This window comes from Carcharhinus amblyrhynchos, chromosome 20 (assembly GCF_965287045.1).
Source record: "Carcharhinus amblyrhynchos chromosome 20, sCarAmb.v2.hapA, whole genome shotgun sequence".
Classification (NCBI taxonomy): Eukaryota; Metazoa; Chordata; class Chondrichthyes; order Carcharhiniformes; family Carcharhinidae; genus Carcharhinus; species Carcharhinus amblyrhynchos.
Window position 1 is genome coordinate 39,699,042 of NC_137343.1, and position 25,872 is coordinate 39,724,913.

Sequence of the window (25,872 nt, forward strand, 5' to 3'; positions counted from 1 at the left end):
GTAGAAAAGATCTACTAGGATGCTGCAGGGACTTGATGATTTGATTTTTAAGAAAGCCTGAATAGACAGGGGCATTTTTCCCTGGAGCTTAGGAAGCTTAGAGATGATCTTATAGAGGTCTGTAAAATAATGAGGGGCATAGATAATGTAGATAGTTAACATCTTTTCCCAAAGGTAGGGGAGTCTAAAACTAGAGGGCATAGGTTTAAAGTGAAAGGGGAGAGGTACAAGAGAGTCCAGGGGAGCAATTTTTTCACACAAAGGGTGGTGAGTGCCTGGAGCGAGCTGCAAATGGAGGTGGGTATAATTTTGTCTTTTAAAAAGCATTTAGGCAGATACATGGGTACGATGGGTATAGAGGGATATGGGCCAAAAGTGGGCAATTGGGACTAGCTTAATGGTAAAAACTGGGCAGCATGGGCAAGTTGGGCCGAAGGGTCAACCTTTATGACCCAATGGGCAGGATTTCACTGCATCGTTCAGGCAAGACCAAAGATTTTCACCCAAGGTCAACAGAGATTTCTGTTGTCAGACCCTCACCCACTCCAATTCTGTAAACTTCCAGCCCATGACTGGATGTTGAACCCTTCTATCAGTCACCCCTCAGCCTCCTCATTTCTAGGGGAAGAAACTCCAGCCTTTCTTGATGTGTATTTGGTGTAATCTTTGTGACTCTTATGTACCTTTTTACCAGTGTCTCTTTATACTTTTTATAAAGGGAGCAGGAGGGGAGGTGAAAGGGAAGGGGGGGGGTGGGGTGCGGGGGGTGCGGGTGGGTTCCAGAACTACGCACAGTATTCTATGTGGTTTAGCGAAGATTAAATACAAGTTTGACAATAACTCTGAATAACTCAACATCCTCACTGAATAAAGACGTGAATAAATGACACACATTTCATACTTATTGGCTCTAATCAGAACAAGTAGGTCTAGAACACAGTTTTCCTCCATTCTGACATGAGTTTAAATTTGATGCCATTTACAGGAGATATGTAGCATCCAGTAATACGGCAAGGAGCAAGCGGGTAAATCAACCAACCAGATCAAATAATTCTCAAAAAGAGTAAAGCAAGAATTACTGTAATTCACATTTTAATCACTGTATGAAGCACGATTTTAAGGCAGGGATCCACTTTAGATTCAAGGAGAAATGGAAATATCGTAATCAAACCTTTCATACACTTCTTTTGTGATTTAAAAATTCATAAGAACATAAGAAACTGGAGCAGGAGTAGCCCAACAAGATTATCTGGTCAGTGTCAGATTGTGGGATCATGCTGTGCACAATTTAGTTGCTATGTTTTCCACATTAAAACAGTGATTACATTCCTTAAGTATTTCATTGGCTCTGATGTGATTTGGGACATTCCTTGTGAGTGAAGAAACACTTTGGGTGGGATTCTCTGGCTGGTCCCTGCCGGCCAGATCCCCTGGTCCCACTGCAGTGAACAAAGGCTTGGCTGAGCGCCAAATGCTCCACCCTCGGTTACAGCAGGGGCAGAGCCTAAACAGCTGGAAAATTCCAGCCTTTACCAATCCGTGAAAGTTTTTTTGTTATATGAATAAATTAATCTAGCTTGATTTGTCATCCCTATTTATTAATAATTAAGATGGTAACGTAAACTTCAAGGGTCTGATTATAACTTGTCAGAATTGGTGTTGATGGTGATAGATTTAATACCCCATTGGTTGCTGTAAGGTTCAAGTTATTTCATGCGATGAGCTGGAGTCTTCCTTGCGACTCCATTAAATCAAATTAAGACGCTGTTCCCCCCCTGCCACTCCCCACTTTTATTCAATCACGACTCCCCCGACCCTCCTACCAATTTGCAGCCTAACATTGCTTCAACCCAGTGAACTTTCTGATTCGATATAATTCAGATAAGGCTTTCAGAAAGACTCCGAGCTGTCAGTTCCCGACAGTCCCACTTAATGCATAATGGGCATAACTTTCAAAGGGACTGCCGAGATAATGGATTAGAAACATAGAAAATGGGAACTGAAATAGGCCACTGAGTCCCTCAAGCCTGTCCTCCGTATGCACCCCGTCCCAAATGTACATTAGTTCTGGTGTGCAATGAACAGTTAACCCATGTTTATATCATCTTCAGAAGGTAAAAAATGCCCCCTATAACCTCCAAAAAAAAGCAAAGGGACTGGATTGACTGGTCAAGTTCATAATATAGACCTAATACCCAATGACAATATTGTCCTGCATCTGAACAAAGTGCTCAGAGAGAAATATCTAAGCTTGCTGATGTTAAAAAGCTAGATGGGAAGGTAAGCTGTGAGGAGGACACAAAGGGGGAAATTTTCCGGTTCCGCCCACCACAGGAATTGTAGTTAGCAAGGGGGCAGACCATGCAAAGGTCCATTGACCTCACACGGATTTTCTGGTTCGGGGCAAACACAGCCAGAAAATGCCAGCCAAAGAATCTGCAAAGACACATAAGTTAAGTGAATGATCAACAAAATGGTCAGTGGAGTATAATGTGAGGACGTGTGAAGTTATTCACCTTGGTAGAAAGGATAGAAAAGCTGAATATTATTTAAAAGATGGGTGACTTGTCAACATTGATGTCCAGGAAGCCTTGGATGTGTACAAACATTGGAAATGAGCATGCAGGTATAGCGAGCAATTAGGCAGGCAAATGGTAAGTAGGTTTCCTCCGGGTGCTCTGGTTTCCTCCCAAAGTCTGAAAGACATGCTGGTTAAGTGGATTGGCCATGCTAAATTGTCCCTCACTGTACCTGAACAGGTGCCGGATTGTGGCAACTAGGGGATTTTCACAGGAACTTCATTGCAGTGTTAATGCAAGCCTACTTGTGACACTAATAAATATACTTTAAGAAAGTAACAAGGTTTAACTAAAGTTGTTTCTCCTGGCTGGGGAGTCTAGAACACAGGGACAAAGAGTGACGATATTGGTTCACTCACTTGGAACTGACAAGAGGAGAAATTACTTCACTCTGAGGATTGTAAACCTTCCAACGTCTCCACCTCAGAGAGTTATGGATGGCCCACTGTTGAATGTATTTAAAGCTGAGATAGATTTTTGGTCTGTCAGAGAAACAAGCAATGTGAAAGACAAGTGAAACTGAGTGAAAGGCCAGCCCTGAGTGTGTTTATTGGGCCATATGGTCGACTTCTATTCCTGTTCTTTTGCTCTTACGACTTTTTAAATCATAAAAACAAGTGTAAGGTTTATTTTATATATATATACCCAATTTCCATTTCCCCCTGAATCCAAGGTGGATCCCAATTTTAAATTCATTTTGTGTACAATGATTAAAGTTTGAATTATAAAAACTGCTTTTCACTTCTTATTTTGTCTTTCATGAGAAGTCATTTGTCTGATTGGTTAGCCTGCCTGCTCTTTGCCCTATTGGCGGATGACACACATCCCCTTTAAATTTAAAGTCATGTTGGAATAGAGGAAATCCGCGCTCAAAACTCTTTGTGGGCAACTTTTTAGGAGGTTAACAATGAGTGATGTTCCTTCGCTGCTGCCTGCAGATTCCATGGCCATGACCTAACCTTTAGTAGATAGATTTTTGACCAATAAGGGAATAAAGGGTTATGGGGAGCAGGCGGGTAAGTAAAACTGAACCACAATCAGATCAGCCATGATCTTATTGAATGGCGGGGCAAACTCGAGGGGCTAGGTGGCCTACTCCTGCTCCTATTTCTTATGTTCTTATGTTCTTATGTTTACTTTCATATTAACTCCATTGAATTGTTACAATCATTGGTACAAAGGTGATACCTTGGGATTTGCTGCCCCCTATTGGATGAAACTGATAATACTTTGTTAAATCATTGGCGTTGGTTGCCCTTCAATTCTGCCACAGGCCTTCATGTGGCTGAACTGGCTGATCCTCGACCCTTGAATCTTTGGCCACGTGGAGCAGACAGACACACAATGTAGTGGGATCGAAGTGCAGGATTTGCTTCCTCTACTTTCCTTTTTGTTTATTCATTGGTGGGACATGAGCGTCACCGGCTGGGCCAGCATTTATTGCCCATCCCTAGTTGCCCTGAGAGGGCAGTTGAGAGTCAACCACATTGCTGTGGCTCTGGAGTCCCACATAGGCCAGACCAGGTAAGGACAGTTGATTTCCTTTCCTTAAGGATGTTAGTGAACCAGACAGGTTTTTCCAACAATCGACAATGACCATTAGTATTAATTCCAGAAATCAAATTCCATCATCTGCTGTGGCGGGATTTGAACCCAGGTCCCCAGAACATTTGCTGAGTTTCTGGATGAATAATCAAGCAACAATAACATTGGGCCATTGCCTCCCCTTCTATGCTGCCGCTCTGCCTCATCATTAAAGCATTTGGACTCAAAATGTGATGCAACCTGATGGACAAGTTGTTATTATTTTGAACCATTGGTAGCAAACTCTTCCCAGTCATTATTGTCAATGCTGTTATTCTTCAAGGTGAGCTTTAGAGTGTCATTGAAACAGTTTCTATGTCCTCCCGTGGAATGTTGACCATGTGAGAGTTGAGAAAACAGGACCTGGCAGAGGAGATACCTTTCAACCATCTGGACGTCCCGTCCAGTCCATGGATTTAGTTTGATTTATTTGATTTATTATTGTCACATGTATTGGGATACAGTGAACAGTATTGTTTCTTGCACGCTATACAGACAAAGCATATTACTCATAGAGTACGTAGAGGACAAGGAAAGGAAAGGGTGCAGAATGTAGTGTTACAGTCATAATTGGGGTGTAGAGGAAGATAGGTCCCTTCAATAATGATATAGAATCATAGAAGAAACATAGGATCCCTACAATGCAGAATGAGGCCATTTGGCCTACCAACAACACTCCCACACAGGCCCTGTCCCAGTAATGCCAAGTATTTAGTTTGCTGATCTCACTGACACTAAGAGGCAATTTAGCATGGCCAATCCATCTAATCTGCATATCTTCAGGCTGTGGGAGGATACAGGAACACCTGGAGGAAACCCACGCAGACACGTGGAGAACATGCATCTCCACACAGATGCTGTAGGAGCTTTGCTTGAATGTTTTGGAGCTTTGTGCTCACTGAGCAGGTGTATGGCTGACATGAATGTTCATGAAATGGGGCAACAATATGGTGCCAACTTGCACTATTTCAATTGGCAGGCATATGCTTAAGTCAGAGCCTTTCTTGCCAACAGTTGACGGGTCAATTAATGCCATTTGAAAAAGTAATTGTTAGCAATTTTGAGTGGCCCAGGTGCTGGACCACTTGACCAGGCAGCCGTCACATTTTTCATGCATTCTGTATCCAGGGTGGGATAAAAGGTCCATCAGATCCGATGGGCATTGGCAGAGAGGTCATCATTGAGAATGGCCTGAGAGGATACACGGGCTGCAACTCATCTGCCACCATGAGGTTGGTTTGACCCACCCTGCTCACCATGGATGGACAGGATGCCAGCAGAGTTACTCAGTGCCTCTCATGCCGTCTCTGACTTGCTGGAGTCACTGCCAGTGAGTGCATTTGCATGTCTGAATGCAACCCCAGAAATCCTTGATTGAGTTCCTGGAGATGCCTCTCCGTGAGAACCGCCACTCTGTCTCTATGAAGGAGGCTGTGTGTGCCAATGCAGTACATACACTCCACATGCACTCGTCTAATACAGAAACCATGTTACACACACAAATCCTCAGAGATTCGCCGTGTCTCCCATTGGACATCCTGCACCCGCTGCCTGATGGACAACTCCAGAGATCTGTCATTGGCCTCGGGTCCTTTGGGGTTTTGGGGGGGGGGGAGGTCACGATGATCAGAGGGAAGAAGCAAAAATATCACTATTGAAGATCATAACACATCAGAACGCATGCATTTTGGTTGCTGCTCAGACTGAACAAGTGGTTGAGTGAGCGAAGACTTCTGAATGGATGAGCAATGACATCACTGGACATTGCCTATCAGTTTTACAACTGCTGTCCCCACACCTTTCAAACCCTCTACCAATCTCTTTCCTGCGCTCAGACTCTCACCCTCGTCCAACACCCATGTCACTATGTGACCAGTAGACTTGGTTCCACGTTTGCAGGATGTTCCCAGGGTTTGATAAGATCCTCACTTCAGCGCATTGTGACTTCTCTCCTCCAGCAAGGACAAAAAAGTGTTTTTGTTAGACCCCCTCAGCAAGCCAGAACCACCCAACTCCCCGAACCACACCCAGCCTGCCCCCTTTCCCCTGCCCCACAGCCTCTCCCCCCCAAACCTGTCACATTGTCACACATCACTGTAACATACATGACAGCCGTGGCCACAACATGCTCTGCATTTCACACCTCTGAGGCACAACAAGTGCTGCCGCCCACAAAGACCCATGGTTCCAATTGGAATCAGTACTCACCCTAGCGGAGCGTAGAAGTAAGGAGTCTCACAACACCAGGTTGAAGTCCAACAGCTTTATTTGTAGCAAACACCACTAGCTTTCAGAACTGGCTGTTCCTTCATCAGGTGGGTGGGAGTTCTGATCACAAACAGGGCATATAAAGACACACCTGATGAAGGAGCAGCGAGCGCTCCGAAAGCTAGTGGCTTTTGTTACCAAATAAACTTGTTGGACTTTAACCTAGTGTTGTGAGACTTCTTACTGTGTTGACTTTCCCCTGTAGCCAGTGAGGATACAAAGATTTCCCTCAAGGCCCAAGCAATTTCCTCCCTTGCCTCTGTCAGTATTCTGACAATATCCCATCAGACCCTGTGGAGTTATCTACCTTAATGTTTCTCAAGAGCCCCAATATCTCCTCTTTTTTAATCTCAACATGACTCAAACACCCTTCAGCAGACCCATCATCCATCAAGTCCTTTGGTGAATACTGACGCAAAATACTCATTTAATACCTTGCCCATTTCCTCTGGCTCCATGCATAGATTCCCTCCCCGTCTTTGAGTAGGCCAACCCTCTCCCTGATTACCCTCTTACTCTTTATATATTTGTAAAAAGCCTTGGGATTTTCCTTAATCCTGCTGGCCAATGACTTTTTGTGAACCGTTTTAGCCCTTCTTACTCCTTACTTAAGTTTCTTTCCACTTTCCTTGCATTCCACACTTGCTTCATGTGTTCCCAGCCTCCTACCCTTGATAAATGCTTCCTTTTTCTCTTTGACTAGGCTCACAATATCTCTCATTATTCAACGTTCCTGAAACTTGCCATGCTTATCCTTCATCCTTATAGGAATGTGCTGGTCCTGAATTCCTATCAACTTACACTTGAATGCCTCCCACATGCTAGATGTTGATTTGCCCTCAAATATCTGCTCCCAATCTATATTCTTCAGTTCCTGCCTGATATTGTTGTAATCAGCCTTCCCCCAATTTAGCACTTTCACTTGAGGACTACACTTATCTTTATCCATCAGTACCTTAAAGCTTACTGAATTGTGGTCACTGTTCCCGAACTGCTCCCCTACTGAAACATCAACCACCTGACCAGGCTCATTCCCCAATACCAGGTCAGTATTGCCCCTTCCCGATTTGGATTATCTGTATGCTTATGAATAGGCTTGCATTCACACTGTAATGAAGTTGCTGTGAAAATCCCCTAGATGCCACATTCCAGTGCCTGTTCGGGTACACTGAGGGAGAATTTAGCATGGTCAATGCACTTAATCTGCGCATCTTTGGATTGTGAGAGGAAACTGGAGCACCCAGAGGAAATCCACACAGACATGGGCAGAATATGCAAATTCCACATAGTTTTTTTTTGTTTTTATTCCAATTCAATCCAATCAAATCCAATTCAGAGTCTCAACAAGTTGAGACATTCCCGATCCAAGCTGACAAGACAGGGCTCTCACCTCCTGTCTTGGGTTTGGTCTACATGATCCAAGCTGACTGGAGTAGGCATAGCTCCTCCTCCAAGGCTTGATCTCGTTTGCATCTTAGCCAAAAGGCCGAGATGACGCTTTTAAAAATTGCTTCAAATGAAGCTAAAATGTAACCTAATGGCTTCAACCAAGCACGGCATGTCGCTACTACACTTGATCTTAGCCAAAAGGCTGAGAAGCAAATTCCACACAGATTCCCACGAGCCAGGAATCGAGCCTGGGTGCCGGCGTTGTGAGGCAGCAGTGCTAACCACTGTGCCACCATGTCATTTTGATGATAGCCTAACTTCCTAAAAAACTTGAAAATTATTTTAAAAATATCAAAGGCAAAGTCTCTACTCCAAACGTAACTAAGATTTATTTTATAAAAAACAAAAATCATACAAGACAAACAAAACATTAACCTACACCCATTGGGAGGCCTTCACATGGTCAAATACTCTTGGTCAGGGCTACAAGATGCTTCCAAAGATCTGAGACATTGAGCCAAAATACATACAATTATACCTTCTGTTATCTAAGATACTCCTTCTAATTAGCTTAGATTCAAATTCATTCCATGTTAACATGTCAGTCCAAAACATGACAAATTACCTCAGCCAATTGCGATGTGCTACTTGACATAACGTTATTCTATTTGTCCATCTAATACCAAACTTCTTCCCTTCTTCCCTTTGGCAAGACTCACTTCCTTGCTATGTTGCTGTCCTAATTCCATTTCCATAGGCATATTGCCAAAACAATCAGATAGTATCTCCCTTGCACCCACAGAAAGACCCTTTCTCATGTTTAGACAATAGATGCCTTTTATTTAATACACTATGTTTCTATAATTGCCCTGGGATTTGAAACTATAATGAATATTCTAATAGATTCTAACTACTGAACTTCTGAACTCATATCATTATTTCTGTAGCACATGCATTTTTGACTGAGATGGACAAATATATTTATATCTATTAAAAATTTACTTATTATGTTAAAGTACACAATCACTTAATATTTCAATGTATAGATATTTAATACTTTAGGAATCATGTCTCATTTATTTAATTCTGTTATTACATTCACATATGAGCAAACCATTAACATTATCTTGTTGGATACAATCATTTTAACCTTTTCCTACCAAACTGTTACTAAAACTAAAGATCTGCCTATGGATCTGCTAGCTGACTTAAAATCTCCTTCTACAGTCAGAAAAACTCATCTGGTTCACTAATGTCCTTTAAGGAAGGAAATCTGCCATCCTTACCCGGTCTGGCCTAAATGTGACTTCAGATCCACAGTAATCTGACTGACTCTTAAGTGTCCTCTAGAAAGAGGGCAGTTAGGGATGGACAATACAAGCTGGCCCAGCCAGCAATACACACATCCCTAACTGTAAAATGAATTTTAAACATCCTTACACTGGATGCAGACTTTGCAAATGGGCCAGTGGAAAGGCCCATCTCTGTCCAGGCCTTCTTAGTCACATGAGGTGGCCTCCCCTTGATGTCCCACAGCAGCAGGATGTCATGACAGTCACTAATTGCCTCGAGCAGGACCCTGAGGCGCTCATCTGCAAAACAGGGGACAGACTGGCTCCAGGCATTACTATTAAGCCTGACTTGGATTCCAGGCAGTGATGACATTCTGGAGTAAACTATCCAAAAGAGCCAGTTCCAAAGCAGCTCCCTGAGGCTCCTGAGCACTGACTTCCCGCCTGAAGGGAGGTCTGTCTAAATCATGCCCACCCACACTCTTACTAGTCATGGAGCCCACCCTCTTCCCACCCCCTCCAGTGTGGTTAAGCCTGACATAGCTTGTAGCAGGATGAGCTAGCACACCTGGACTAATGTTGGATTTCCTTGTTAGTGCTGACCTGTTGAGAGAGATGCCTGCCAAGGCATGGAAAGGACCCAGCATATTCCAGAGTTTCTCCTTTAACACGCAGGAGGTTCATATATGAGTTTTGTTTTGACAACGTCCAAAAACAGGCCAAGTTTGTTGTGAAGTGGAGAGCGTTGAGAGTGACCTGGAAATTTGGTGCAGAGTGATTGCAGTGCCAGACTGATGAGGTTGACTCTTATCTCCCTTCTAAATTGGCCTTGGTGAGCCACTCAGGTGTATCAAATCAGTAACCCAAGAACAACATCCAATATTGCCTCCTCAAGATGCAACTAAGAATGGGCAACAAATTTCGGCCCAGCTTTGGGTTGGAACATTCACACAGGGCCCCAGGCAGCAGGGAATGAACCCATCAGAAGTTTAAACTTTCCGGGCAATTTCCATAAATGTCCATGTGCCAGGGCTTCCGTGGGGTCCTGACAGGGGGCATCTTCAATCACACGTCGGGTCTCCAATGACCCAGAGACTGGTAGATGTGAGCAACATAAGGCAGTGAGCCTCAAATATTAGTGACAAAGTACAAAGCATATCTTCCCCAATATGGCATGTCCTCGGCCATTGGCAATTGTGTCTTCAGCAGCTTGGTGTACAGGTTGTGGAATACCCCTGAAACCTCTCCATTGTGGGTGGCATGGTGGCACAGTGGTTAGCACTGGTACCTCACAGTGCTGAGGACCCAGGTTCAATTCTGGCCTCAGGTCTGTGTGCAGTTTGCACATTCTCCCTGTGTCTGCATGGGTTTCTTCTGGATGCACCAGTTTCCTCCCACAATCCAAAAATGTGTGGGTCAGGTTGATTGGCCATGCTTAAATTGCCCTTTAATGTCAGGGAGATTATCAGTGTAAACATGTGGGGCAACTGGGATCGGGCCTGGGTGGCACTGTGGTCTGTGCAGGCTCAATAAGCCAAATGCCCTCCTTCTACACTGGTGGGATTCTATGCCTCACTCTTGACCCAAGCTCTTGCCTGTTTGGGCACTGGTCCTAATATCTCCCTCTATCGTCATGCCTCAAGTTGTGTTTGTTGATGCTCCCGGGACATTTGAACTGTGTGAAACGTGCTGTACGAATGAAGACTGTAGTTACCCTGATTTTATGCGATCAACTGCAAAAAACATCTGGCAATGGTGAATAATTACTGCTGCTTTAGAGGCACAGAGTGAATAAGATTGAACCTGGGAAAGAGGTACACGAAGATTTTGTCACCGTGCGATAACGAGTGTTTGGAAATCAATGTGAAAAAGGGGCAAACGTGGAGCTGTTCGAGAAGGTTAAATGTTTAGAAAGCGTAAAATATGGAACGCTTCACGAATTTGCGTGTCATCCTTGCGCAGGGGCCATGCTAATCTTCTCTGTATCGTTCCAATTTTAGTATATGTGCTGCCGAAGCGAGCACGATACTAAGACAAGTCAGAGTGCTTTATAAGTGCTGGGCATTCCAACCACTTTTATGTAGTGGTGAGTATTTTTTGTTTTTAAATTAGAATTTTTATACAGTATTATTCAGAAGATATACAGAGTCAAAGGAGATTTTACTTTTATTATTTATCATTCGTTTCATCTAATTATTCAAAGTAAACTAAATGTAACCGCAGTGGATTATGGTCGGAAAATGCAGATCAGATAGGTGGGCGGGGCTTTGGCGGACGGGACTGAGCTAGGTGGGTGGGGCTTTGGCCGGCGTGTTGTTAGGTGGGCGGGCCTATTCCTGGACAGATGCGGACTGCGGCTGAGCGTGGCTGGGCGGGCGGCGACAGTTGGTAGCTGGGCGAGGCTTGTTGCTATGAGGCGGGGTCTGTTGCTAGGCAGGCTCGGCGTGCCTGGGCCAGTTGGTTAGGGGAGGGGCCAGCTGCAATTGGGCGGGGCTTGTTGCTATGGGGAGGGGTTTATTGCTCGGCAGATTCGGCGGGTCGCTGTGTGTAGCTGGGATGAGTGAGACTCCATTGGGACTGGCTCTGGGACTGTGGCCTAGGGTGGGAGGCTGAGGCCGGAGCGAGTGGGATAGGGGCCAGTGTCGCCATCGGTGTCGGTATGGTTGAGTTGTGCTGTCTGCCCGCTCCGTACACACACTTCTGGATTAGTGTAGGCCCCAGGCCTTTTCCTGGCCTGGCCTCAGCTCTCCTTCCCACCACCCTCCGCCCTGGGGCAACCACTGGGCGCTGAACCTTCAGCTAAACTCTGGGCTACATTCCTAAGCCTCTCTGTCCTTCCAGCATCCCTGACTATTTACCTCTAACCAAGCTGCACTCTCCTTCATTATCCTGCCATTGCAATGTGATTTGGTGTTAAAGGCACTGTATCGGTGCAAATGGCTGGTTGTTTGGAAAGGCTGATAACGAATCACCATCCTCACAGCCTCAGCACTCTCATTCACAAAGATAAATTACAAGGGCTGCTTGATAACTTTCTAGTAAGAAGTCCAACACTGGCATATAATTTTCCAGCCAGTTTTGATGACTTCCAGAAGTTGGGACCCTGTTTCAGCTGATTTGTGGTTGATGTTGTCACTGATGGTTGTCCAATTTTCAATCTTCTCGTTACATGATGTTACAAAAACATCTGTGGTCGAAGTGGAAATATTGGACTTCCAGGAGGACGAGGGTCTAGAGCTAATACATAAATCGCTAATCCACATTTGAGTTCTGGAAGCAAGTTCCAGAAGTAAAATATCCTCAACTTGAGAAAACTAATGTGCAACTCATTTCACTTGTTGGCACAACATCCTGCTGTGAATTGAGATAAATAAATAAAGTCAATGAAATCCTGACAGGCCTCCTTCATACAGCCTTGACCACATAGACCAATTTTCAAAGACTTAGGGCCAGGCTGGAGGCACACAAGGCAATAATTAGCCTGTGTAAAGGATGCTACTGCCTTGCAGCTCTGGAGCATCTGAAGATTATCACAGGTGGCCCTTAAATTCAGTAAGTTTGATCACCCCTGATCTCTGCTTTTCGAAATGAAGGGTTATACTGTCCCTTAGGATTGATTCCAATAATTTGCTCACAAACAAAGTTAAACTAACTGACCTTTAAGCGCTCAGATTATCCCTTCCTGTACAAACAGTACAACATTGGCTGTCCTTTGCCACCAGTCATATGGCCCTGGAAAATTGAAATTTGATTGCCAGGGCCTTCATGATTTCCTAAGAACATAAGAAATAGGAGCAGGAGTAGGCCATCTAGCCCCTCGAGCCTGCCCCGCCATTCAATAAGATCGTGGCTGATCTGTCGTGGCTCAGTTCCACATTCCCGCCCTCTCCCCATAACCCTTAATCCCCTTGCCTATCAAAAACCTATCAACCCGCGTCTTAAAAATATTTAGCGAGGCAGCCTCCACCACTTCAACGGGCAGAGAATTCCAGAGATTCACCACCCTTTGAGTGAAGAAGTTCCTCCTGTACTTCTTTTAACTGTCTGGCATACATTTCAGATATTGTAATATCAAACATGGAATGTGAATGTTCTTTGCATTTAACAATGTTGTGCAAATAATGCTTAATATACTCAAGGGAACATAAAGTATTTTCTTTGTACCCATTAATGTTCTTGCATCTTCCCCATTGTTGCTTTTAGCAACTTTAGCTGTATTTATATCCATTTGATTTCCTCACTTTTTGACACTTTTTGATAAACTTTTGAAGTTTCTTTCACACTTCCCTGTGGATCTTTCTATAATATTTTATGAAACATATCACTTTTCATTTATTGTGGATCATCCAATGCCACTGTTTTTTTCCTAATATGAATAGCCCTGCATTTTCTCCGTTAGGCCATAGAAGGCTAGCATTGCTGCCTCACAGCGCTAGGGACTCAAATTCAATTCCCGGCATGGATCTCTGTCTGTGTAGAGCTTGCACATTCTCCCTGTATCTGCATGGGTTTCCTCCCATAGTCCAAAGATGTGCGGATTAGGTGGATTGACCATGCTACATTGCCCCTTAGTGTCAGGGGGACTTGCTAGGGTAAATGCATGGGGTTACGGGGATAGAGCCAGGGTGGGATCGTGGCCGGTGCAGACTTGATGGGCCGAATGGCCTCCTTCTGCACTGTAGGATTCTATGATTCTACATTAACTGCAGTATTATCAAATCAACCCGTTTTGTTTCCTCCCAACATTTTGGTAATTGCCACTTTTAAAATGCATGCATAGGTTTGACCCTCTCATTGTCTGCAACCTACTACAGCCCACAGAGAGCGCTGAATTTTCCTTGTTGTGGCCTGTTGTGCATCCATGGTTTCTTTCATCCCATCACTGGCAGCTGTGTCTTCAGTGTTCTCGGCCATAAGCACTGAAAGTTCCTCCTTGAACCTCTCTACCTCTCCTGTTCTTTTCAAGATCTATCGCTTTTATCCAGTTTTTGGCCACCTGTGACTATATTTTCTACGTGATAATATTCCTGTGAAACATCTTGGGTTTTTTTAATTATGTTAAAGGTGCTTTATAAATGCACGTAGTTGCCTTCCACACTGTCAGGATCATCCAAATGAATATTGTTCACTGGTCAGAATCTATCATTGTCCCTCCTCTAATTAGTACTTTTACTCTTTTTCCCTTCTAGGCAATTTGAACGTTATGTCAAAGATTTGAAGAAAACCTGATGTTCTGTTTGTAATGGATTTGAGTCCCCACTCAACATGGAAAAACATTTCATCACTTCACTCTGTCCAGCCGACACCAAGACTCTCAGGCCTGGCTCCGATCACACACAGTTTGTATTTAAGCAACGCCATTGCTTCACACAACCAGAGTCTCTTGCAGACCAGTGGAGTCACATGTGTAATCAGTGTGAACCCAGGGGTGATCAGTCCTATGTTTCCCGACATGGAATATATTAGCATTCCTGTTGCAGATTCTCCCAGTGCGCAGTTAAGCGAGTATTTTGATGTGGTGGCAGACAAAATCCATCTTGTTGAAAAATTGCGTGGACGAACACTGCTGCACTGTGTTGCAGGAGTCAGCAGATCTGCCACTTTGTGCCTTGCTTACCTCATGAAGTATCACCAAATGTCACTGCTCGAGGCTCATGCCTGGTTGAAGGCATGCAGACCTATAATTAGGCCCAACAACGGATTCTGGAAGCAGCTGATTGAGTATGAAGATGGACTTTTTGGAAAAACTAGCATCAAAATGGTGATGTCACCACTGGGAGTTGTCCCAGACATATATGAAAAAGAAACAAGAGGAATGATCCCTTGTTGATACTGTACATCCAATGAATAATGTTTATTTTCTTGGCACGTTTGTGCTATATGTTTCGTCTGTATGTGTTTGCCTACAAAAGCATCCATGGATATGATAACATTATTTTAGGTACCATGCATAATTTGTCCCAAAGATTCCATGACCCTTATGTAAGACAAGGTTCAACTTCACAAAACTGGTGTAAACTAAAATGCTGTCCTTTATAATGTATGAGGTCTACCGATATCTTCTGTCTGCTACACTCATTTCAATCATCTCACTCTCATTCACTCTTGTTCTATCAACCAGTGGGATGATATTTAAATGGAACATCTCCCTTCTGCAGTCAGTCCTGGCCGCTGCTGACCTTTATCCCCCTAGCTTTGCTGCTGGTCAGTTATTAATTCAAAATCTGCTGTGGGACCTTTGAATTGTCCTAGGATTCAGGAGAAAAAGCTGCCATCATAATGTATTTCTGCTTCCAGTGGATGTGCTGTCTTTGGATAACTTGCTGCATTGGGAGGATGCAATCCATGGGGTGGCATAATGGTTATGGTTTCAATTCCCAGCTTGGGTCACTGTCTGTGTGGAGTTTGCATGTTCTTCTTGTGTCTGTGTGGGTTTCCCCCAGGTGCTCTGGTTTCTTCCCACCCTTCAAAGACGTGTGGGTTAGGTGGATTGGCCAAGCTAAATTGCCCCTTAGTGTCAGGGGGATGAGCTAGGCTAAATGAATGGAGTTATGGGGATAGGGCCTGGGTGGGAGTGTAGTCAGTGCAGACTTGATGGGCCAAATTGCCCTCTTCTGCACTGTAGGGATTCTGTGTGTATGAGGAACATGCTCAAAGCACCATTTGTGATCCAAACTAAGACATCGGTTTGTATCTGAATATATATCTATACATTGTGTTCAGTTCTAAAGGTATATTAATTTTACACGGCTAGGCTTAATAAATTGCAGCACATCTTGAAGTGATGATAATTGCGTATTATTAAAATGGAGTAATGAAGCTGATATGTCTGGAACTGTTTTTACAAACTACACAAATGTAATGTGTTTCTAGCTGCCCACTTTTGTACAGCAGTTTGTTCTGCTGATAATCTATAATTAAGACTAAGTTTTGGTGATGGAGTAATAATAATCTGTAATAAAATACTGTGCAGTAATACTATTTGGAAAGTCTGGCCTCTTAGTATCTGAAGGACAATGTCCTGGTTAGTCTTTGGGGGGGAACTTTGAAGGTGGATCCAGCGCAACAGAGGAGTTACGGTTGGTTAATTTCCTTCCTCAATCACTGCCTGCCCTGCCTTATGTTTTTGTTCTTTCATGAGATGTGGAATTTGCTGACAAGGCCAGCCTTTGTGACCCATCATTAATTTCCCTGGAGAAGGTGGTGGTGACCTGCCTCCTTGAACTGTGCAGTCTATGTACTGAAGGTACTCCCAAGGTGCTTTTAGAACCTTGACACAGCAAGGATAAAGAACAGCAAACTATTTCCATTCAGGTTGGTATATGCCTTGGAGGGGAACTTAGAGATAATGGTGTTCCCATGTAACTGCCACCCTTCTTGGGGGCGATAGAGGTCCCTGATTCCATTGATGATTGCCTGATGAGTTGCTGCAATTTATCACATGGATGATATACATTGTGGCCATGTGCGCTGGTGGTGGAGGAAGCGAATGTTTAAAGTGATGAATGAAAATGGGTGTCATCTTTATCTGAAGTGATATGACTGAAGATGAATACTGCATTCATCAATGAACATCCCCACTTCTGACCTGATAATGAGTGGGAATATTTAAGAAAGCAACTGAAGGTGGTTGAATCTAGGACGCTGCACTGTGGAGCTCCTCAAGTGAAGTCCTGAGGCTGAGATCTTCAACATCCATTTTTCTTAATGCTAGGTATGAGCTCAGCTAGTGGAGAGGCCCACAGTTCACATCAACTTCAGTTTTAATAGGGCTCCTTAATGACACACTCAAATGCTGCCTTAGTATAAAGGGCAGTCATTCAACTCTTATTGTCATTTCTGAACTAAGATTTCAAACTACTCTAAAGTCTGAATGGTCCTTGTGAAATCCAAACTGAGCACCCGTGACCAGGTTATTGGTGATTAAACGCGGTTTGATAGCATTGCTAATGAATCTTCGACTGTTCTGCTGATAATTAAGGGAGGACTGAGAAAGGCAAATTATGATTCCCCAGGTCTAAAACTAGGGGTTACGACTTTTAAAATTCATTTATGGGATATGGGCATTGCTGGCTGTCCAGTATTTATTGCCCATCCCTAGTTACCCTTGAGAAGGTGTTAGTAAGCTGCCTTCTTGAAATGCAGAAGGCCGCATGCTGTGGGATGGCCCACAATGCCATTAGTATTTTGACCCAGCGACTTGGTGAGTGAGATGAGGAGAATTTTTTTCCTGAATCTACAGAGAGCTGTGGATAAAGTGGTTTGAGTATTATAAAGGTAAATATCGATAGATTTTTGGATACTAAGGAAATTAAGGAATGAAGGGATAGAATGGAAAAGTATGCACTAAGAAGATCTTACTGAATGTTGGAGCTGGCTCAAAGGGCCAAATAGCCTACTCCTTTATTATGATCTGATGGGGCGGCAGTAGGCCTTGCTTTTTGTGACTCAGGCATATCGGAACCATTTTTCCACTGTGTGAGGCAGATTTCAGGATTGCAACTTCTGGAATGACTTGGCTAGAGGTGCAGCTAGCTCTACAGGACAAATTTTTAGAACTACAGCTAGGACTTTGTTAGGGTCCATAGTCCAAAGCATTCAGTCATTTCTTGATATCACTTGGAGTCAATCAGATTGGCTGAATACTGGCTTCTGTGATCGTCAAAAGGCAGCCAAGATGGATCATCCACTCACTACTTCTGACTAAAAATAGTTGAAAATGTTTCAGTCTCATCTTTTGCAATAAAGAAGGGTGACAGGAGCTGATTAGGGACCAAATAGGGAATTAATGTGTGAAAGTGAAGCATGTAGCTGAGAAACTAATGAATACTTTACCTGTCTTTATCAAGAAAGAAGATGTTGCCTAAGTTGTAGTGAAACAGGGAATGTTTGAGTTACTAGATGGACTAATATTAATCAAGAGAATGTATTAGAATGACTGACTGTACTTAATGTGGAGAAGTCACCAGGACCAGTTGAGATGCATTTGAGTTACTGCGGGAAGTAAATGTGAAAATTGAGGAGGAGCTGGCCATAATCATCCAATTCTACTGAGATACCAGTGTGTGATGCCATTGGGCACCGCAGGGGCTGGGGTGCATTATTGACCCTAATAATTATATTTTAATTTGACGTTTTTAAGTTTCCTTTGTAGTTTGTTTTTGTTCGGGCTGTTCCCCTTCCTTTTGGGGAGCTGGCCCTTTTACGTTGTTCTAATTTAATTTGACTTTGTTTATTTGGTTTGATGTTAAAGGAGAATCAGTGTGTGATGCTGGAGGTTGGAAAAATTGCTAATGTTACACCTTTTTTCAGTAAAAGGTGTCAGGATACACTGAGCAACTACAGGCCAGTAAATTTTACCTTGGTGGTGGGAAATCTTTTAGAAATTATAATATGGGGCAATATGAATACTCAGTTGGAGATGTGTGGATTAATTAAGGCAAGCCAGCTGTATGAAACAGCGCTTGGCAGGAACTGTCAGTAAACGTCAACAGATGCATTCTCCACAGTCTCCATTCTCTATCAATGGGAGTCCACTTGCCAATCCATCAGATCTCTCTTCTACTCCGTATAAAGTTGTCATTTAGCCCAATATGTGCTGGTTAGGTGCATTGGCCATGACAAATGCTCCCTCAATGTACCCCAACAGGCGCCGAAGTGTGGCGACCAGGGGATTTTCACAGTAACTTTATTGCAGTGTTAATGTAAGCCTATTTGCGACGCCAATGAAAAGCTTGACCATGGATATTTTCTTGCAAGTTGCCATGACGAGCGCAATATAGAAAGTTTCAACATAGACTATCTTTTTTTAAGCAAGACCTCTTTGTATGGTTCCAGCTTTAGCATAGGTGCTGCTGCAGCAAGCAGAATTCCCAGGTGAAGACCAGTGCCTCACAAATCCTCAATAATGACGAGGCTTTTTTGTCCCGCAGTGATTAGTTTTTCTTCAACTGTTTTACTTTCTGCCACACGCTAGTAAGCCAAACAAATCATGCCACAGATTTTGTAGTCGAGTATCCCGCATTTGGGGACATTGCAGGTGTCAGCACACCCGCAGTGCAATGGGATAGCCTCGTCCTGGGCGAACCACCTGCTTGATCATGGTTTCACCGCTGCATTACATTAGATTTTCTATTTTGGGATTTCCAAACATTGATACTGAAAAACAATGAGAATTAAGAAATAAAGATGTGTGCTGGCTGGAGTCTGAAGCAAACAGACCATCACAAAACTAAATTCAGTGTGCCTCATCCAACCATAGGTCCCCATCTGAACACCCCACAACCCAATTAAAAAAGTAAGTCCAGATTTCCTAGCTCACACAGACACACTGGACCCCTAACCCTGTCACACACAATCTCTTACCTCCCCATCTAATACACTCACACTGGGATTGTTTTCTCCTGCTTTTGTGTAAGGTGCCTCCCAGCTCTTCCTCTCTCCCCAAAGCTCATTTCACATCTTGGGCCACATCATTGACATAATTTTCCATTTCCCTGTCACCACCCACCACCCCCCACCTCCACCTCCCCCCCCCCCCCCCCCAAAAATTCCACCCTTTCATGATCTGGAGTCAGTCTATTTGGAAATACCCTTTCTAGCGGAACACTGTGCTGCTGATTTGATCCACAGCCTTGGTGTCCAGCAGCTTTTCACTTCCACCAGATTCCCCAAATCTCCATTTGCCTTTGCTGAGCATTATCAGCATTTTGCGTTTCTGTTCTCGATTCGCAGCATCTGTGATATTTTGCTTTTCACAAATCAAGAAGCATTAAAGCATTAATGTTTCAGACATGTTAAAAATCCCATTGAAAAGAGTCAAGCCTGCAAGTTTGATAAGGTTGTGGAGTTAAAAGTTTGGATAGAGTGAAGTGGGAGAGGAGATGAATAAAGATGTTGAATCTGTGTGCTGACTGGAGTTTGAAGCAAAGGAAAATGTGGCTGTTTTGCAGAAGGTGAAATGTTTAGGAAGTGTAAAATATGGAACGCTTCACGAATTTGCGTGTTATCCCTGCGTAGGGGCTATGACTAATCTTCTCTATATCGCTCCAATTTTAGTATACGTGCTGCCGAAGCGAGCATAACTACACCATGAAGATCAGTGTCTTATCAATCCTCAATAGCGACACCACTTTCTTGTCGTGCTGACTTCAATTACTGCATTCATTCTTCCTCAACTCTACATTAACATTCTGCTGCACTCAAACGAATCCTCATACACCTACAATTGGACATGTATCATTTGGCATTTCCCAATATAGACACTGACAGGGAAGCTGATGTCCATGTAAATGGCCACAGGCTTCAGTTTACTCAGGTCCCAGCTCCCTCCTCCAACTAAACACAATACATTCAGCATCATGATGCAGCAAAACAGCCCAGCGAGACTTTCCTTCAAACATTTCCACAGTACTTACTTAGCGCCACCAGTGCTGTTGGCTGCAACCACATTGTCACTTACCAGCTAGCTACCACTCGGGAGTGCTCCAAATGGGTGCAACAAAGATTTCAGCCTGCCAGACAGCTCAGAGCTGCCAAAAGAACAGCGTTTGGAAAATGAAGCGACTGTTTCAGGAAAGGTGCCGCAGCCTCTGCGAAAGTTCAAAACTTAGGAACAGTCCTGACACAAGCATTTGATACCGATTCTGTCACTTTAGCTGGAGAAATGTACCAAAAAATTCACCAATATTGAAGGAAGTGCGCAGTGAATTATCTTTTCTACAAGTTTTGGGGGATTACGCACAGTGGTGTTTACATTATAATTAGCGATACAGACAGTAAATTGAAGCAATTTCATACTTCACAATTGATAGACCATCACTAAACTAAAGGTAGTGTATCTCATCCAATCACAGGGCCATATCTAACCCCTCACGTCCCAATTCACAAAATTTGATCTGAAACATTATTGTCACATGTATTAGTGTACAGTGAAAGTTATTGATTCTCGCGCTATACAGCCAAAGCATACTGTTCATAGGGAAGGAAAGGAGGGAGTGCAGAAAGTAGTGTTACAGTCACAGCTTGGGTGTAGCGAAAGATCAACTTAAAGCCAATCCATGTTTCCTAGCTCACACAGACACACTGAACCCCTAACCCTGTCACACACAATCTCTCATCTCCATATCCAATACACTCACACTGGGACTGTTTTCCCCTTGCTTTGGGGAAAGGTGCCTCCCAGCTCTTCCTCTCTTTCTCCAAAGCTTATTTCACATCTTGGACCACATCATTAACACCCATTCTCCATTTTCCTGTCTCCATTCCACCCTTGCATGAACTGGAGTCAGTCTATTTGGAAATTCTCTTTCTAGCGGAGCACTGTGCTGCTGATTTGATCCACAGCCTAGGTGTCCAGCAGCTTTTCACTTCCACCAGATTCCCCAAATCTCCTTTGCTGAGCGTTATCAGCAGTTTGCGGTTTTGTTCTCGATTTGCAGCATCTGTGATATTTTGTTTTCAGTAAATCAAGAATTACAGAAATAATGTTTTAGATATGTTAAATATCCCATTGAATAGAGTCAAGCCTGCAAGTTTGATAAGGTTGTGGAGTTAAAAGTTTGGATAGAGTGAAGTGGGAGAGGAGCTGAATAAAGATGTTGAATCTGTGTGCTGACTGGAGTTTGAAGCAAAGGAAAATGTGGCTGTTTTGCAGAAGGTGAAATGTTTAGGAAGTGTAAAATATTGAACGCTTCACGAATTTGGGTTTGACCTTTGCACAGGGGCCAGGCTGATCTTCTCTGTATCGTTCAAATTTTAATATATGTGCTGCCGAAGCGAGCACAATTACGCCATGAAGATCAGTGTCTTATCAATCCTCAATAGCGACACCACTTTCTTGTCGTGCTGACTTCAATTACTGCATTCATTCTTCCTCAACTCTACATTAACATTCTGCTGCAGTCTATTAACTTAAACGAATCCTCATACACCTACAATTGGACATGTATCATTTGGCATTTCCCAATATAGACACTGACAGGGAAGCTGATGTCCATGTAAACGATCATGGGCTCCAGCTTACTCAGGTCCCAGCTCCCTCCTCCAACATGCTGCTGAAGACAATACATTCAGCATCATAATGCAGCAAAACAGCCCAGCGAGACTTTCCTTCAAACATTTCCACAGTACTTAGCACCACCAGTGCTGTTGGCTGCAACCACGTTGTCACTTACCAGCTATCTACCACTCGGGAGTGCTCCAAATGGGTGCAACAAAGATTTCAGCCTGTCAGACAGCTCAGAGCTGCCAAAAGAACAGCGTTTGGAAAATGAAGCGACTGATTCAGGAAAGGTGCCGCAGCCTCTGCGAAAGTTCAAAACTTAGGAACAGTCCTGACACAAGCATTTGATACCGATTCTGTCACTTTAGCTGGAGAAATGTACCAAAAAATTCACCAATATTGAAGGAAGTGCACAGTGAATTATCGTTTCTACAAGTTTTGGGGGATTACGCACAGTGGTGTTTACATTATAATTAGCGATACAGACAGAGTAAATTGAAGCAATTTCATACTTCACAATTGATAGACCATCACTAAACTAAAAGTAGTGTACCTCATCCAATCACAGGGCCATACCTAACCCGTCACGTCCCAATTCACAAAATTTGATCTGAATCACTATTGTCACATGTATTAGTGTACAGTGAAAGTTATTGATTCTTGAGCGCTTTACAGACAAAGCATACTGTTCATAGGGAAGGAAACGAGGGAGTACAGAAAGTAGTGTTACAGTCACAGCTTGGGTGTAGCGAAAGATCAACTTAATGGATTTGGATTTGTTAAGGGGAAGTCGTGTCTGACAAATTTATTGGAATTCTATGAGGATGTGACTAGTGCGGTAGACAGAGGGGAACCGGTGGATGTGGTGTTTCTCGATTTTCAGAAGGTGTTTGATAAGGTGCCACACAAAAGGTTGCTTCAGAAGGTTAGGGGAGATGGAGTTGGGGGTAAGGTGTTAGTGTGGATAGAGGATTGGCTGTCTAATAGGAGGCGGAGAGTTGGTATCAATGGGTGCTATTCTGATTGGCGGTTGGTAACCAGTGGAGTGCCACAGGGATTGGTGCTGGGGCCTCAGCTATTTACCATTTATATAGATGATCTGGAGAGGGGGACTGAGTGTAGGGTGTCGAAATTTGCTGATGACACGAAGATAAGTGGAAAAGCAAATTGTGCGGAACATAGAACATAGAACATAGAACATAGAACATTACAGCACGGAACAGGCCCTTCGGCCCACAATGTTGCGCCGACCAGTCTTATTTTTAAAAAAAAACATTGACCCACTAATCTAAACCAATCCCTTTTCGTCCATAAACCTATCCACCAATCTCTTAAACGCCCCCAAACTAGGCGCATTTACAACTGCAGCAGGCAGGGCATTCCAGTCCCTCACCACCCTCTGGGTAAAGAACCTGCCCTTGACATCCGTCCTATAACTACCCCCCCTTAATTTAAAGCCATGCCCCCTCGTGCTAGATTTCTCCATCCGAGGAAACAGGCTATCACCATCCACCCTATCTAAACCTCTAATCATCTTATATGTTTCTATAAGATCCCCTCTTAGCCGCCTTCTTTCCAGTGAAAACAACCCCAAATCCCTCAGTCTCTCCTCATAGGACCTCCCCTGCATACCAGGCAACATCCTGGTAAACCTCCTCTGCACCCTCTCCAAAGCCTCCACATCCTTCCTGTAATGTGGGGACCAGAACTGCACACAGTACTCCAAGTGCGGCCGCACCAGAGTTGTGTACAGTTGCAACATGACGCTGCGACTCCTAAATTCAATCCCCCTACCAATAAACGCCAAGACACCGTACGCCTTCTTAACAACCTTATCTACTTGATTCCCAACTTTCAGGGATCTATGTACACATACACCTAGATCCCTCTGCTCCTCCACTCTATTCAAAGTCCTCCCGTTAGCCCTATACTCAACACATCTGTTATTCCTACCGAAATGGATTACCTCACACTTCTCCGCATTAAACTCCATCCGCCACCTCGCGGCCCAGCTCTGCAACCTGTCCAAGTCACCCTGCAAACTTCGACACCCTTCCTCACAATCTACCACACCTCCGACTTTGGTGTCATCAGCAAACTTACTAATCCACCCAACTATACCCTCATCCAGATCATTAATAAAGATTACGAACAGCAGTGGCCCCAAAACAGATCCCTGAGGCACACCACTCGTAACCGAACTCCATGATGAATAATTACCATCAACCACCACCCTCTGTCTCCTATCTGCTAACCAATTCCTGATCCAAGTACCTAAATTACCACCAATCCCATACATCTGCATTTTCTGCAGAAGCATACCATGGTGAACCTTATCAAACGCCTTACTAAAATCCATATATACCACATCTACTGCCTTACCCCTATCCACCTCTTTGGTCACCTTCTCAAAGAACTCAATAAGGTGCGGAGGGTGTGGAAAGTCTGCAGAGGGATCTAGATAGGCTAAGCGAGTGGGCGAGGACCTGGCAGATGGAGTACAATATTAGCAAGTGTGAGGTTATCCACTTTGGCAGGAATAATAGTAGGAGGAATTACTATTTAAAGGGCGAAAAACTGCAGCAGGCGACGGTGCAGAGGGACCTGGGGGTCCTGGTGCATGAGTCGCAAAAACCCAGTCTGCAGGTGCAGCAGGTGATCAGGAAGGCGAATGGGATGCTGGCCTTTATAGCAAGGGGGATAGAATATAAAAGCAGGGAGGTCTTGCTGCAACTGTACAGGGCACTGGTGAGGCCACAGCTGGAGTACTGTGTGCAGTTTTGGTCAGCGCACTTGCGCAAGGATATTTTGGCCTTGGAGGCAGTGCAGAGGAGGTTCACTAGGCTGATACCGGAAATGAGGGGGTTGGGCTATGAAAAGAGGCTGAATAGACTGGGTCTGTACTCGTTGGAGTTTAGAAGGATGAGGGGAGATCTTATAGAGACATATAAGATAATGAAGGGGATGGATAGGGTACAGGTAGAGAGATTCTTCCCGCTCAGAAAGGATAACAGGACTAGAGGGCACAGCCTCAAGATAAGGGGGGGGGAGGGGGGGCAGTTTAGAATGGAGTTGAGGAGGAACTTCTTCACTCAAAGGGTGGTGAATCTCTGGAATTCTCTGCCCGTTGAAGTGGTGGAGGCTACCTCACTAAATATATTTAAGACGCGGGTAGATAGGTTTTTGGTAGGCAAGGGGGTTAAGGGCTATGGGGAGAAAGCGGGAAAGTGGAACTGAGCCACTTCAGATCAGCCATGATCTTATTGAATGGTGCGGCAGGCTCGAAGGGCTAGATGGCCTACTCCTGCTCCTGTTTCTTACATTCTTATGTTCTAAAGCCAATCCATGTTTTCTAGCTCACACAGACACACTGAACCCCTAACCCTGTCATACACAATCTCTCATCTCCACAACCAATAGAACATAAGACCATAAGAACATAAGAAATAGGAGCAGGAGTAGGCCATCTAGCCCTTCGAGCCTGCCCCGCCATTCAATAAGATCATGGCTGATCTGTTGTGGCTCAGTTCCACTTTCCCGCCCTCTCCCCATAACCCTTAATCCCCTCTCTTATCAAAAACCCATCAACCCGCTTCTTAAAAATATTTAGCGAGGCAGCCTCCACCACTTCAACGGGCAGAGAATTCCAGAGATTCACCACCCTTTGAGTGAAGAAGTTCCTCCTCAACTCCGTTCTAAACCGCCTCCCCTTTATCTTGAGGCTGTGCCCCCTAGTCCTACTGTCTTTTTTGAGCGG

The 25,872-nt window shown here is 44.0% G+C and overlaps 1 protein-coding gene, 3 non-coding genes and 1 pseudogene across 4 annotated transcripts; 1 reads left to right on the plus strand and 4 right to left on the minus strand.

The window, feature by feature from the left end:
- Window positions 1–11,029: 11,029 nt before the first annotated feature.
- Window positions 11,030–11,136, minus strand: LOC145356234 (U6 spliceosomal RNA). The gene has a single exon (XR_013889099.1). It is a non-coding gene; the product is annotated as a U6 spliceosomal RNA (small nuclear RNA).
- Window positions 11,137–11,699: 563 nt separating this feature from the next.
- Window positions 11,700–16,074, plus strand: LOC145356102 (dual specificity protein phosphatase 18-like). Its single transcript, XM_080208705.1, has 2 exons — window positions 11,700–11,769; window positions 14,302–16,074. Exon 2 carries the CDS (start codon window positions 14,355–14,357, stop codon window positions 14,940–14,942), a length of 588 nt encoding a protein of 195 aa, XP_080064831.1. The 5' UTR covers window positions 11,700–11,769; window positions 14,302–14,354; the 3' UTR covers window positions 14,943–16,074.
- A 3,005-nt stretch (window positions 16,075–19,079) lies between these two features.
- LOC145356244 (U1 spliceosomal RNA) lies at window positions 19,080–19,233 on the minus strand (annotated as a pseudogene).
- Window positions 19,234–20,086: 853 nt separating this feature from the next.
- On the minus strand, window positions 20,087–20,194 carry LOC145356239 (U6 spliceosomal RNA). Its single transcript, XR_013889104.1, has one exon. It is a non-coding gene; the product is annotated as a U6 spliceosomal RNA (small nuclear RNA).
- A 1,595-nt stretch (window positions 20,195–21,789) lies between these two features.
- On the minus strand, window positions 21,790–21,896 carry LOC145356237 (U6 spliceosomal RNA). Its single transcript, XR_013889102.1, has one exon. It is a non-coding gene; the product is annotated as a U6 spliceosomal RNA (small nuclear RNA).
- Between the last annotated feature and the right edge of the window lie 3,976 nt (window positions 21,897–25,872).